Here is a 15,288-nt window from a genome sequence, read left to right on the forward strand (position 1 = left end):
TTAAATTCTCCAAGTGCTTAAGTTACAGCATTGTTTAAAAGCAAACAAATAGGAAGACCGTTTGGATGTATTCTTTATAAAATAAAACCCCAGCCTCCATGTCCAGCTTAAAAATTGCTAAAATATTCATCTATGCTCAGAAGCCAGTTCTGGAAGATTGCAGTTCAAAAGCAAGTATTATTTTAAATTTAAGTGCAGCCAGGAAAGAGAGTGGTAAAGTTGCTTAAATGCCAAGTGTTGGTAGACACTGAAGTTAAGAACTACCTTATGCAAAGGCAGTATCACAAAAACCTTTAATGCAAATAGGTTTTCTTTATTCTGTGTTTTCTTACTGTGAAGTGACTACTGGCCAGGATTGCAAAGCTAATTATTCATACAAATCTGTAAAACAACACTGGCAACAGAAAGAAATTAACACATTTAAGAGTGTAGTCAGGTAAAGTTTTGCCCAGAAAAGCACTTCTAGAAGAAAACTTAGAGCACAGCACAATTATTCATCTGTGCAACTTACTGCTTTAATATTGTATCATAGAAGCAACCACGAAAACAAGCTGCCTGCTTATCTGTACTTCCTGAAGTATTTACTAAGTCAGGCCTTCATTTATGAAATTACATGCTGAACTGACTGCTATAAATAACTGCACTAATTTTAGCAACACTCAGTAATGGATGCTAATTCTGAGCAGGATAACAGGGCAAGTTTGTCTGACTGGTAAAATCTCACATCTCACAATTCCCACATTCACCAAGCACATCATGGCTGGGCTGTCCATCTTCCACACTGCCCAGAGACACATTAGGTAACTACTTCTGGTCACCAAAACCTCCATTTATAATAGAGACATATGCAGCATCTCTTCAGAAAGTGCTTTTCCACACTAGTAGCTATTCTACAGAAAAAATAAAGAATGACCAAAGAGAAAAAATATCCCAAACTCAAATCAGAGTTCAGAAGAGCCATTTTATTATCTGGTTTGGTGAATCCACAGGTTATGAAAATAATGGTTTTAAAGGCGTGATTAAAAATTGTCTGACCCCCTGTGTCAAGTCTTATCATCATTACCAATGTAATATAAATTATTCGGTAAAGGTTAACTCATAGAATGAAGATTAACTGCAGTCCTGCATATGAGACACAATAAACACTTGGAAATGGGAGACAGAGGAAGGGAATGTCTTACAGGAAATCGATGACAAAACTGGCAAAATGCAATGGGCAAAGACAAGTATAAAAACAAACCCAAAAAAGTTATATTATAACACAAGAAGAGTGTGGATTTCTGAGTCTGGGAGGAGAAATAACCAAGAAGGATTTAAAGAAAAATTTACTGAATCCCTGCATCACACTAGTTTAAAAACAAACATACAGAAGGGTATAAAAATTGCCATAAACTCCTGAAGCACTAAAATGAGGTGGAAACTGGCAAGCAGATATTATTATGTGGTCAGGAAAAAAAAAAGGATTTGAGAATAAAGGGGGAAAGGATAAATCCAGGGAAATGTCTGTGAAACCCAGAAAAAAAGATATGTAAAGATCGTCCACATGATTGAAGGAAGTCCAAATAATTAATGGAAGTAAAGAAGTGCTGGATGGAACAATGGAAAAAGCAGGAGCAGGTTCATTAAGTGAGACACAAGGCAACAGAATCATTAGGTTTCAGAGCAATGAATAGCCTAGATACAAAAAAAAGGTCAGGTGCAAACAGATGTTCTCAAGCTATTAATATGAACAAAAGTAACTCGAAATCTCACTTATAAATATTTGATGTTTTGCAATTGAACCAACTGTTGAGCTGCATTTTTTTCTTTTGAATGCTGAGAATTGGAGTAGGAAATACTGAAAAATTAAAGGTAGTTTCTTATCAGCTTAAGAACTAAATAAAAAGAAAGTAAGAGTAGAAGAGAAAAGGGGCTGACAATATATAGCAATGTTCAATTTATGAAAGACTTAATAAACTATTAACAGATGTCACAGACATGCTGTCCAAATGCATCATGGCCTACAGAAAAATATTTCAGTGGAATATTTTCATTATTTGTAACCATGAGAAGCATGTTTTTAGTCTTTTTATTTTGTGCATACATAGTGACAACTACATGAGTCATTAACACATCCTCAATAAAACACCACAGCTACGAACTGCCTGTTTCTATCACTGATTTCCACATTCAAAGGACACCTGCTGCTTTTGTTTCTAAACCAGTTTCAAATGAGGGACATGCTCGCGATTATTTCCATTCTATCCTACTTGTGACCTGTTTCATCATACAGTACCTTTGAACCATTCAAGTAAAAGCACTTTTCCCCCTCAGCATTCTAATGCTGCTTCATTTCCTTTCTCCTATTATACAGTGGAGGAAGACAAAATACAACAAACTACAGGGAGTGAACTTCTCCCACTTTCTAATTTATTCATGCATACTACAGATCTGTGGAGGAGAAGATGCCAAATCTAACACTCATGTAACAATCTGAGCTGCTCTGAGTGGTGAGAGTCTTTCCCAGGCAAAAAAATCCCCTACCTTTCATTGATTTTCAGCCAGATAATTTTCTGCCTCTCCTATATCATGAGCACCAGAGCAAACAAAATTTGCTGAGTTTCTATGTATTTTTTGTGATCAACTGAGTATGGTAAAGAAATCTTTCCTGGTATCTCTAAGGTCAATTAAACACTGAGTATTTGCATGCAAGCTTGGAATCAGAAGTAAAACTAATTTGTTGACACCCAGGAGGAGATGATGCTGCATAAGCAAATACCATGCAAGTGAAGGGTGCAGAGAATGGAAATAGCTTTGGGCTGCTAGCTCAGGTTTCTGGTGCTCATCAAGATAAAGGAGACAGAACAGCTTCAGGGTCAATTTAAGCTGTGCAAGCAGAGATATTAGAGATAATAATCTCTAAGGGCTCATAATGTATCAGTGTTCTCCAGCAATCTGGAACAATACCTTCTGATCCCAATGGGAATGACTACAAAACAGAGTCCAGCAGATCTTGCCAGCTTTGTGTCATCTGAGAACAGTGTAGGTCCAAGAACACCTGCAAGACCAAGGATCTGAGTCCTGCTGTGGCAGGGGTAGGTTTCAACTGTTCACAAGAATCATCTATTTTTGGAGAGCCCTCTGCTCAAATAAAAGTTCTCTGGAGTGGGAAATATGGGCAGCTGATTAGATCACACATAAAATGCTGATTTTCTACTACTCCACACATTATGTTTCCATTAGCTGAAGACAAGTGGTTTTTTTCTGGTCAGTTTGGTGATTTCAGCTGAGTTTGGAGAAGGTATAGAACAACTTTCACAACTAGAATCATAGAATTAACTGAACAAGCTGACATATGGCTCATGCAGAACAGACTTAGACTTCCAGAGCTGGGACTGCCTTTTCACTTCAGACTTAGTTCTTCAGAACAGCCTCAGGGAAGCCTGAATGCTGCCCACATCCACTGCCTTTTATGCCAAACAACTCCTTAAGACTGTGCTGAGGTACCACTCATCTGACAACTTTTATAGGCAGTAATTTAAAAACCTACAATTTTTACTTTACCATCAGGATAGAGTTTAGATGCTGTTTCACTGCTGCTCATCTGAATCCCCTGCTGAATACAAGGGCTTTTGTGTAACTTGTAATAAATATTACTTTTTCTTCTACTGCTTAAGCCTGTTACTCTCTATAGCAGTTGTAAATAATGCTGACCCGATTACAGCCTTATTCTCATGAATAATAATATTAATCGCACAGACTGGTACAGAAGATCTCCACCATCTTATCTGTATTACTGGATTCAGGATTATGGTCAGCTATGTGTAAGCAGTTTCTAGGGCACTGACCAGCCTGGCCCTAAATAGATACTATTTTTAATGCAGCAAAGTAATGCAGAGATAAAATAAACCTCTGCATTATGAAACTAGCTGTTACACTGCAGACAACCTACAGAAGTAAGCAATTACCTCACTCGCTAATGACCTGTGAGAAACAAACTCTGAATGTATGATGTTTCTTAGCTACTGTTCCAGAGAGCAGCTCAATCTGTTAACTGAGTGCAGTAAATACCTAATTAAATTAAATCTCCAACAAGCCTGAGAAAAATGTATTGAAAGCACTCTGCTTGATTACAGACATTGGTCTGAAGCAACAGACCTATTGATCTGGTCAACTTCAAGCTTGTTCACTTCACCCAATTTAATTTGAGAAGGACAATAACTAAATTTTATTTGGACCTCCTTTCCCACTCTCCAGGGAAATAATTTGAAGTGACTTTTGAGTTCAGGTGGCGTATAGAAAATATTTCATAGGTCAAAGAAAGCATTTATTTTGTTGTCACTATGGACATGAAGCTACATTAAAAATGCAAATATGGTCTCCAGTGCAAGAATTACATAATGTGCAGACAGGGTCAAATGTCACAAACTAACTTCTCTGGTGGAGGTAATAAATCAGTTATTCTGCATGATAAGGATGATATCAATTACCAGATTTCAGTAAAGTCCTCTGTAGTTACAAACAACTGAAACAAACTGATCATCTTAATTCTGCTTCCATCAGAGATGCCTCCATAATAGAGAACCAGAACTGCTGTCAGCCAGACAAAACATAGCAGAATTGTGAAAAGATGCTAAGGCTGGCTCTAGAATCAATGCAGCTGTGTTAACTTGGCTTTTTGTGCTTTTCTTCGGATACAATCCTAATTAATGATCCCAGTTTTAACAGGTATCTTTGCATAGTAATGTATTTCATTATAGAAACATAACTTTAAATATTAAATTTTAAATTTTAATTTTAAAGCTCCACTTAGAAAGCAGTCAGTAGCTTTATTCCTTACTGTTTCTTCAGAATCACAATCTTCCTGTGTCTTGGGCACCTCACAGTCTAACTTCTGGCCTCATACAGCCACAAGTGTTTCTTGTTCCTGAGTTTAGAGAGACATTGCTCCCTTTTTTTTTTGTTGTTTCTCTAGCATTTATAAAGAGCAAACAAATTAATAATTTGTTTTGCCATGCTGAACAGGACAGGTCCCTACTCTACAAACAATGACCATTTCTCTGACCATTGTCTATGTATTCTTTTTGCCAATTTAAACTGCACCTTTAAGAGATAAGAATGACACATAACAATCCAGATCAGATCTCACCACTCTTTATACAGTTTTTCCAACCCCTACTGAAAATAACTTCTGTGGTACCTTATAGGGCTGAATTTGCTACTATGGCTCAGCCAGGCTGATCTCTGAGTGTACAACACCAATTCTTTCCCCTTTTCTGTTTCTCAACTGAGGAGCTCCTGGATGTCAGCATAAATTCTTGGTACCATTCTTTTAAGCCCCTTAACTTGCAAGTCATACTTCTCAAAATGGGCATCTCTTTGTATACTCAAGGCCACCTATCTTTCTCCTGTTTGATATCTCAGTATTGATCTGTGTCACCTGAAGTGTCAATAACTGCATTTGTGTAAGCAAAGCTCTCAAGCGCACACTTTAATTCTCTGCCTGCTTGTGTTGATGTCCACCCCCTCAATGTGGCAACAATCCAGCCAGTCCATAAACGCTACTTCTGTAGCTCAAGGGGTAGTATTGCCTCCACTAAAAAAAATTGTCAGTATCAGTCCAAAAATTTCAGGACTGAAAACAACCTATGGTATATAATAAGAAGTGGTCTTGCTTTATATGATACGAGATTACTATTCTTGTCTCATCATGCATTCCTTTTTAGTGTTAGGAGAAGACAGTGAGTTTTGCAAAGGTGATTTGAGGCTTCATACCCAAAGACTGCAAATCTCACACGATGTGGGTTCATGCTATAATGGCAGAGTCACTGCAGAACAATGTTGGTTTAGAATAGCAAAAAAAGCTAATCTGCTGCCAACAGGTAAAGAGTAATACTTGCAATATTTTACCATGATATGGTGATATGAATTGACATTTAGACTGAACACAAACTTGAAACTCCCTGCTTTAAAAATAAAAAAAACTTGATATCTAAATAAAACTCTGTAAATTCAACAGGTACAAAGTAAACAAATTTTTAAAGTAACTGAGATTGAGGTCACATTCTCTTGGATGTTTCATCTTTTTTGTGAACAAATCTTCCCCCTTTTTTTCCCACTTTGGACTCCACACAAAGCACAAAGCCTTTATCTGGCCTTAAAGCATCATAAAATGTTGACAGGGAAGCAGGATATAGCTGGAACTACTCATTGTTCAGTATGAGAATTACTGTCCACTGACAGGAGTCCTGCTCTTTTTCTTTCTCCTAATCACAAATTGAATTCCTATCAAAAACAAAGAAATATTTGTTGTTTACAGGAAAAAATAGCCTCACAGGAAAATTCACTAGATGAACATCTGCTTTCTCTATATCCAAGTTATGTATGCTTCCTTGAAGATGAATATCAGTTTTTCTGATTTCTGAAATCAGGCTGTTGTGCATGCTGGCTGTTTTTCACACACTCTTTTTCAATTATGTTCAGTTCTGTCCTAGTTTTGTCACTTGTACAGACCAGCTTTGGAAACAAAAAGTCCTACAGCCTATAGAACAGGAAGTGAGATTAAAGAGAAGCCTGTTCTGGTGACAAAATCACACAGGTTGGACGAAGAAGGCATCATCTGTGCAGCAGCCTTACCCTTCTACGCAGCCTGTCCCTCTCCTCACGGACAGCGTTCATGGTGGCCTTGGTCCTGTTGAGCTCCTCTTCTTTGCTGCACAACATGGCTGTGAGGCTCTCATTCTCTTCCCGTAGGCCAGCCAGCTCCTTCTCCCACCGAGACCTCTCCTCAGACAGGTTTGGATAAAGGTCACGTCCCAGCACTCCCTCAATCTCCTCCACGGTCTGTAAAAACACAGTCATCAACAAACAGAAAGGGGCAAAGACAACTGACCAGGACTCATGGATAGATGGAACAGAACTGTGTGTTAATGGGCAACTCTACACACTTATACATACACTCCTAGCCTCTCAATACCATTAGTTTGCTTCTTTTGTTTGCTAAGTAATATCAAACAAAATTATTACTTGTTTTCTTTTACAGTTTGACCATATCATTAAAACATTTCATACTGACAAACACCAAAGCAGACAAATACATGCAAATAAAACATGTCAACTGTGAGTGACAGCAATCCTGGTAGTTTTATCTAAGACTACTTTAGAACAAATTAATAAGTCCTTTTAATGGGCAAGCACTGTACTTACTGTTTCCCTGCTGAGTAACAGACAGAACAGAGCAGTATGTGAGTGTGCATGGCATGGGGCCTTATTTATTGCTAGCCCAATGCCACAAAAGGGCAATAAAAAGAGTGGGAGAGGATTAAAAGAGGGTCCTTCTTTTCGATGTTCCTGAGTATGTTCTTTCCTTGAGGTGACAGAAAAATAAAAGAAAGAACTCTGGCCTTGACTAGGATTACAGGGGATGTTACAGCCTTTCTAGTACCTATAAAAAGGCTGGGATTCTCTGGGACACAATGGCACCCAGCACTTCCTGTCTGTGCCCAGAGCTGTATAGACACTGCTCAGGTACAAGGGACATTCAGGAATTTCCAGTGGCAGAAACTGAACTACAAGCACCCACCATCAGCAAGGGATGTACTGCCATCCTGAACTGGCTGTCAGGCTGGCCATTAACATGCTGAAACAACATAACAGCCTGTCGGGGAGCCACCTGCAGTTTGGAATCTACTACCCAGTGTATGCTGTGCCTGTGCTCCATGTCTAACTATGGAAAATACCTGCAACAAGCAAAACCATTCCAAATGTTGCCCATAAACTTTTGAATCTCCCTGAAAGCAGTGTGTATTGAAATTATGGCAAGAAACATGGAAAATAAAAGACTATATGACATCACTGGCAATGCAGAAAGTTCATTCCATTGGCTAATCCAAAAACAAGTTATAGGCAAAGCCTATACTTTTACATCTAATATGGAAGATAACCACCATATACGTATTTACCACTACTAAAGCTGTGTTAGAATGACATGTTTAATTCTTATGTAAGAACATAAGTACTGTTGCCTATGAGATGATCACAGACAATGTAAGTGGGACATGAATACCATTCAAAAGGATAAACTGAACAAATAATAAAATTTCACAATGGTCATAGTGAAATTTTTCAGGTATTTTTTGCTAGTAGTAGTTCTCTGAATGCACCAAGGTTAACAATAATCTATTTAGTTGTTTTATTCAAAAGAACATTTATATCCTGATGTGTCCCTTCCAATTAAATATATTCTAGGAATCTATGATTCCATATATGACTGAATATTCACTGCTTTATTTCTTTAAACTAGAGTGAGCAAAAGAACCAACTAGACCAAAAGAATCAACTACAGCTGAAAATAATATGCCTAGTTGGAGACACTATTTTTTTCCTGCAAGAAATCTTACCACTGTTTCCAGCATTGTCTGACTTTGAGGTATCAATGAAGTTTTATTATTTGTTCAGTTTATCCTTTTGAATTGTATTTCATGTCCCACTTACATAAAACTGCAATACCTTTTAGAGCCACAATTATGAAACTCTATTGACAGAGTATCAGAGTATCTACACAGTAATTCTGCTTACAGATTTGACAAGAAACTGAAATTACTTTTCTGAAAAAGAAAAGGCTTGCAACATCTCTGTGAGGTGAAAGAAGCTGCAGGTCTCCCTTGTATTAGCTTCACTCGGACCCATAGGTCTCAAATTATGACCCGGTAAATTATGAGCATGACTTTGCATTAATAAGCACAGGGTGGTTAATCTCACAATGTAAAGAGAAGCTCTGTAATGGCAGGAGCACCCTCTTTTGATGATGACAGCTTTATTTTAAACAGTGCCTCTTTATTGTTGATTTCTCCACTCCCTTCTTCCCCCACACCACCCTCGAACTTCCACTGCTGTTTTTCTCGCCCCTCTAATGCAAAGTTCTGCTGCTGCCTCCTTCCTCCCTATTCCCCACGCTCCAGTGTTGCAATTTTCCCAACCCCTCCCCTTCCTAGACCACTACTTCTCAGAGCACTACATTAGAGCAAATCTCTGGCATCCAATATGCTATCAACCATCCTCCACAGAAAATAAAACATAAACACTGTACACAGATACAGCTATGTAAAATAATGCCGATTAGTATTCTTCAAAGCAGCAATACAGAACAGTTTTCTCTGGTGTGTTGCTGCACAGCAGATAATTCAGGTATAATTTCATGGAGTATGGGATTGAATTACAATGTTGTGTTTTGAGCACAGGGCAGCAGGATGTCATATCATGGTAATTCCAGTCTTGCTGCTGACACTGCCATCAGTGCTCTCAGCCTTATTTACAGGAAGTGTTGTGTTATAGATGAGATATCAGATTAAATCAGCAAGTATCAGGTTTAAAAGACATTAAAGCAGTACTTCTTACCATGGTGTAACTTAATGGCACAATTTATTCCTAACAGAATTTATAGAGGCCAAAAATTTAGACAAGTCCAAAACCAGAGTAGATAGAAACAAAGAGGAAGATTTCACCCATTAAAATTAAACACAGAGACATCATCTTTGGTTCAGGTTCCTAAAGACCCACTTTGCTGGAAGCATCTCTGAAGGAAGAAGAATATACTATGCATGTAATTTTTGGTGCTGTCTTTCCATTAGCATCTGCCACTAGGTAGACAGACTTTCGGTCCAACCCAGTACAGCTGTTCTCATATTCTAAATGTTTCATGCTTGGAAATATTTACAGCTTTTTAATCAGCAAAATTTTAGTGGTTAGGTATCCAGAATAAGCAAAGCATTAACCAGAGTATTCTGTGAAAATTTACTTAAATCCTTTTCTTAAAGTATGCTTTTGTAACTGTTCAGTTAGTAATACAATCTGATAAATTTTTTTCCATGTCTTTGCAGTTTCTGTGGAGCAGAAACAACTGAGACAGCTAGGGTGACATAATTTGTATAAAAGAAGCAAAAAGTAATTCAGCAGCAACTGCAATAAAAGGAACCCAGTAAAATTTAGCCACCAAAGCTGAAGGATTTAAAACACTTAAATGCATTAGTCTGTTGCTGAAGAAAAAAGCCAACAGCCAAGACAAAAAGTAGTCAGAACTCTTCAGGTTTCCATTCACAATTCCACCCACTTTAAAATTCTCTCCGTTTTTTCACTGAGAAAACTTGAAAGCAGAAATGACTGGCAGCCAGGGGTGCAATGGTGGAGTGGGGCTCCATGTGTGGGTTTTGCTCTGTTAATCACATCTCACTTCAGATACCTCTGAGGGCCTACACAGGCTGATCTCTACCTATTTCCCAGAATCCACAGTCTCTCTTTTGGTGAACAGTGACCTCTGAAAACAGTTAATAATAATAATTGGCAATACTCAAAGTCCTGATCCTAATCCTCTGAGACACTCAAATAAACTGCTTTAATACTGATTCCAAGAGACTAGAAGTCAAATACACACACATTCTTCAAATTACTACTCAACGTTAATTGCTTTATATTTTGTTATATTCCTCAGGCACCACCAGGGAGAGAAGGAATTTCTCCCAGTGGCAGAACAAAGGGCTGTCAAAGAATCGTCAGAATCTAGAATGGTCAGAGACCTCCTCATGAAAGACCAAACTGTCAATACAATTTTTCTTGTACAAATGAGTGACTGACACCTTTCCACCTGACACAAAAAGCTTGCTCATGTCTTCCCCTGTATATAGGAAGATTCTCTGTGGCTCTCTTGCTTTCAGATTCTGAACTGCAGTGCCTTTTGTTACATGTGCCACCAAACATCCATCTCCTTGTTCTATTACATTCACAACATACAGGTATCACTTGAATTATTTCTTCCTGAGGCTGACTTATCTCATTTGAACTAATGCACAACCAATGCCTAGTGTTAAACTAGCTTTTTCTGCACTGTGGGGAAGGTGTTCCCCAGTTTAGTGTTCCCACTGAAACAACTGCAAACCACCCCCTGTTCACACACTTCCAAGTTTCCAGTGAAGGGATAGAAAGGAAAATCAGAGGCACAAAAGGCAAAGATTGGGGGTTGAGATAAGAACTATTTACTTGAAATAGCAATGAGGTAAGAAAATGAATAGAAACAGCAAAAATACTAATAGGGGAGTGTACAAGAAATGGGCATTTTGCACATGAGCTCTTACCCCCAAGAATACATGACAGGGAGGGACCCCTTTCCCCCTTCCTGGAAAATGAGGGATAAAGGATAACCAGGCCATGCCCTCTCCTGGTTACTGCAAAAATTAGCCCAGTCCTGGCTGGAATCAGGACAGCTTTGTATTTTAAGGTAGCCAATCACAACTTAGTGAAGTGTTTTCTGTCACTGGTCAATGATTACCTGTAAGACCTTGGGCAGGTGAGAGCATGTTTGCTGGATAAGCAAAATTGCTTAAGAAAGTAAATTAATTGTTGAGTATCCCCATTTCTCTTATCTTTGAAATGAGCATAGGACAAATGCATTTCTGATTTGAGGTCCAGAGTAGCTCCTCCTGTACCCTGGAAGGTGTAGAACAGGTGTGTTACTACTTACAAACACACACTGTGAACTTGAGTTGACTCCTTTAAAGTACTTTTAGCACCTTTGGAAGCAAAGTGCAATTTTAATTATTACAGAAGTGATCAGGTGTCTCAGGCAATAAACATGCTGCATTTTAGAGCCTAATGTTACCATTACCTTAATAGCTAAATCACAATGTTCGCTGGCAGTAGTGAGTTGTTCAATGTGCCTGTCCACTTCTGCCACCGATAAACTGCAGCTGCTTTTCTTCCTCCCACAGACAACATTTTCCAGACCTGTCAGCACTCTCTGCAGTTCTGAATTCAAGTCACTACAGTTATCTAAAAGAAAGCAAGACAAAACAAAACAAACATCACAACAATTAGTGACTCAGTGAAAAAACACACTCTTAACCAGGAAGTGTCTGCTGCAGAACAGCCAGGACTGATACCGTTCAGAGAATGTCCTTGCACTCTGCTACTTTTCCCTTGACAACTGATAGGCTTAAGTACCATAATCACATCAACTGAAATCATGAGCTACCTCTCACCTGACAAACAACATCCCACAGCTTATCTGAAGTGTTCATTCTTTCTTCAGAACTCCCTCTTTTCTCAAGAACATTGCAAGACATTACATGCTTACATTCTGTGACTTTTTAAATGTTGTTCTTCTGGCCATTCAAGGTCTATTATCCTGATTTTATTGAAGACATACATTCATCTCTGTAAATACAAGATTCTTCTGTCTGGTACATTCATGGATGTTATGACTTGATGTTTTTCAGAGGAATTTTTGTGGTTGTACTTAGGTATTGCCTGATTTTAAAAAATCGTGGTGTTTACAGAAATGATCCCTACCAACCACCTTAGAGCCTGTGTTTTAACAGCTACTCCTTCAAACAAAATGGCAGAATATTCAGGGATCATAACACCACAACTTATGTTTCATACTACAACCGTATTACCAGCTTATACAACAATGCTCTTTTAATTATAATGTATCACAGAGAATTATTTCCTTTCCTGTCTTTAGGCAAACCTCTTCTAGTTCCCACTGCCACAGCATCCTCCACATATGTGAGAACAAGTGAGTCTCTGCACCTTGCTAGCTCACTCCATAAATTATTTTTGTCTTATGGTCACCTCTGGTGATGGACAATGGCAGACCCTAAGGCACACCTGTGGCAGAATTCACCCTCGTGCTGTCTCCTGGATGTGCCAGTCAGTATTTCTGGCTTGCTAGGTCAGAGTCTGCAGTAGCTACCCACAGCAGAGCACACAAGGGGCGCAGTATGAGGTGGCAGCACACCTGTACTCCTCTATCCCACTAAAAACAGTGGCAAGCATTCTTGATGGAGGCTGTGACTTCTGTACTGCTGCTGCAAGTGCTTCAGCGTGGTTAGAACTTCATGGCAGTCTCACAGCTGTGGCTCTTGCAGGGCACTAAAGAAGTGTGGCATTGAACTGGGTTGTAATTTTAACATACTTGAGTCACCAGATGATTGCAGACTGCCTTGAGATCTCCCTGTGCAAGGGCAGACTGAGAGCTGCTGGATGAAGGAACAGGAGGAACAGAAAGTGAAAAACTGCAAACTCATGATCATTAACCTAACTCCACAGCCTAATAGATACAAATACAAACCTACTGCTGACCAAAAAGAAGAGTTTAGAATGACGTTATAGCATGGCATGAAAAATTGGAATAGGCAATGTATAAAAATTTCTTCTGGGAAGTAATTTCACTAATTCCTAATTAGCAGCCACCCATGTGTTACAGTAATACCAGAAAAGCCCTTCATAATAATATTACCACTCAGAAGCAGAATATAGCAAGCAGGATGCTTACTTGTAAAAACCTTGTGTTTTGTTTGTTTGAATTTGCTTTTTCCCATAACATCTTCTGTAATAAACATCTTGTACATTTAAACAAACTTCACAAGACCTCGTCTGCTGGGATTTATTCTGACTGTGACATTTCCCCCATAAAATAAATAGTTCACAATGTGAGAACCCCATCTCTGACAGAAAACCAGCACAGCGCAATCACAAGCTCTGCAAGACATACTGGAGAGCATTCACAGTTCTAGCTCTATGTGTTTTACTGCCTACAGCAACGGAGCAGCAGATCCACACGCATTAGAGTGTCATGAGGTATTACTGGTTTTACTAAGTCATGGATTAGGGGCAGTCACTTTATCAGGGCAGTAAGCAAGTCATGCACATGGGTTATTAGAGCATGATTTTTTATCCTTACATACCTATATTTAGAAGGATATAAGATCATACATATTCCTGTATCTATATATGTGTGTGTACACTTTATTTTCACAGGAATATGGAAACAAATCCAAAAAGCATCTATGGGTAGAAGGAAAATATGGAAGAAATGCAGGAAACCCTAGAGATAATGTTCTTACTTTGTCCATTGTTATCTGTGAGCCTACCCTTCAGGGAAATGGAGAACCCAAGATTTGCAGATGCTTGTGGTCAAAGGAATGATGAAAGTCAGAGGGTCAACAAAAGTTCACAAATACACACTTGGCATGGAAACTGAGTCAGGTTAGGCCCTGACATACTATATAATCACATGACAGTGTTTTTTGGATTAAGTAGGAAAGGGAAGAGAGAGAAAGGGGAGATAGAGAAGAAAAGAGTGGAAGAGAGACAAAGAGAGAAGAAAGGAGAAGAAGAGAGTGGAAGAGAGAAGAAAATCACCAGTCCTGGCTCTGGCATAATTCAGCTGTTCAGGATGCTGGGTTGCACATGCAAAGCAAGCACCCTAGGCTTTGTGGACCTGTTTATAGGTAAGTTTTCCCTGCTCTGGATATAAATTTCTCCCTTTCTATTCAAATTAGTTATCACAGGCAATCTCTTCTTTCAGACCTTTCTGAATGTCTGGGAGGGCTTCTGGGGTCTTAGGTGACCTGGATTCCTCTCTACAGCACATGCCCCCCTTCTCAGCTTCACCCCCATGCTTGTGGTGTGCTGCGTTGTGCTCATGTCCTGGAGCTGAACAAGGACACTTGTCTCTGGGAAGTGCTGCCTGTTACCTCCATATGGCTCTTTTCTCCAGCAACATCCTGTTCCTCCTCAGAATGTGTTATTACCTACAATCCTTGGCTGGCTCCAGAGCTATCTGTCTGTTGGTTTCTGAGACAGACACATCATCCCCCTTATCTTCTAGGTCTCTACATTGTACATCATTCTACTGCCATGTTTTTCATTGTTAGAACAAACCTGGACAACTTGCCAGTTATATCCACAAACACTGGTTCAGCTTCACTTCATGAAGACAAAATATACCCTGAAAAGCAAATTAGTTTCTTCTTTTCTTTTCTTGGTAAGAAGAAAATTAAGGAAGAAAAGACCCTCATATTAGAATCTGTTAAAATATGACTTTAACAGTAAGCACTAGCTTTTGAAAGTAAAACATTAACTTCTTTATAACTTTAAAAACCTCAGTTAAATAGTTTCAATTCCTAGGTCAGACACTTCACAGTCACATTATTATTAATACTGTGGTATCAATGTTTCTAGAAATTGTAGACATGAAAATTCAAATGTGCTGTTGCAGGTCTTGCACTCAAACAATATAGTATAGAAAACCATAATAGAGTTATGAACAAAATTCTGGAAATCTGTCATAGTGAGGATTTCACCAGAACTCTGCTAGAAAGTCTGCTTTTGGGGAAATGGAGGCTCAGGGTGGACCTTACTGCATTCTACAGCCGAGAGGAGGCTGCAGTCAGGTGAGGGTCAGACTCTTTTCCCAGGTGACAAGTGACCAAACAAGGGCAAACAGCCTCAAGCTGCACCAGGGAAGGTTTT

At 38.9% G+C, this 15,288-nt stretch overlaps 1 protein-coding gene across 2 annotated transcripts in view; it reads right to left on the reverse strand.

Moving 5' to 3' along the window:
- MCC (MCC regulator of Wnt signaling pathway) overlaps positions 1–15,288 on the reverse strand; it is a 181,062-nt gene that overhangs the window by 37,305 nt on the left and 128,469 nt on the right. For both annotated transcript variants that reach the window (XM_021524798.2, XM_021524800.2), the window contains 2 exons: positions 11,636–11,799; positions 6,616–6,822 (listed from right to left, as the gene is read on the reverse strand). In XM_021524798.2, coding sequence (XP_021380473.2) covers positions 6,616–6,822; positions 11,636–11,799 — 371 coding nt within the window. The remainder of the gene's footprint in view (positions 1–6,615; positions 6,823–11,635; positions 11,800–15,288) is intronic.

This window comes from Lonchura striata, chromosome Z, assembly GCF_046129695.1.
Source record: "Lonchura striata isolate bLonStr1 chromosome Z, bLonStr1.mat, whole genome shotgun sequence".
NCBI classification, from domain to species: Eukaryota; Metazoa; Chordata; class Aves; order Passeriformes; family Estrildidae; genus Lonchura; species Lonchura striata.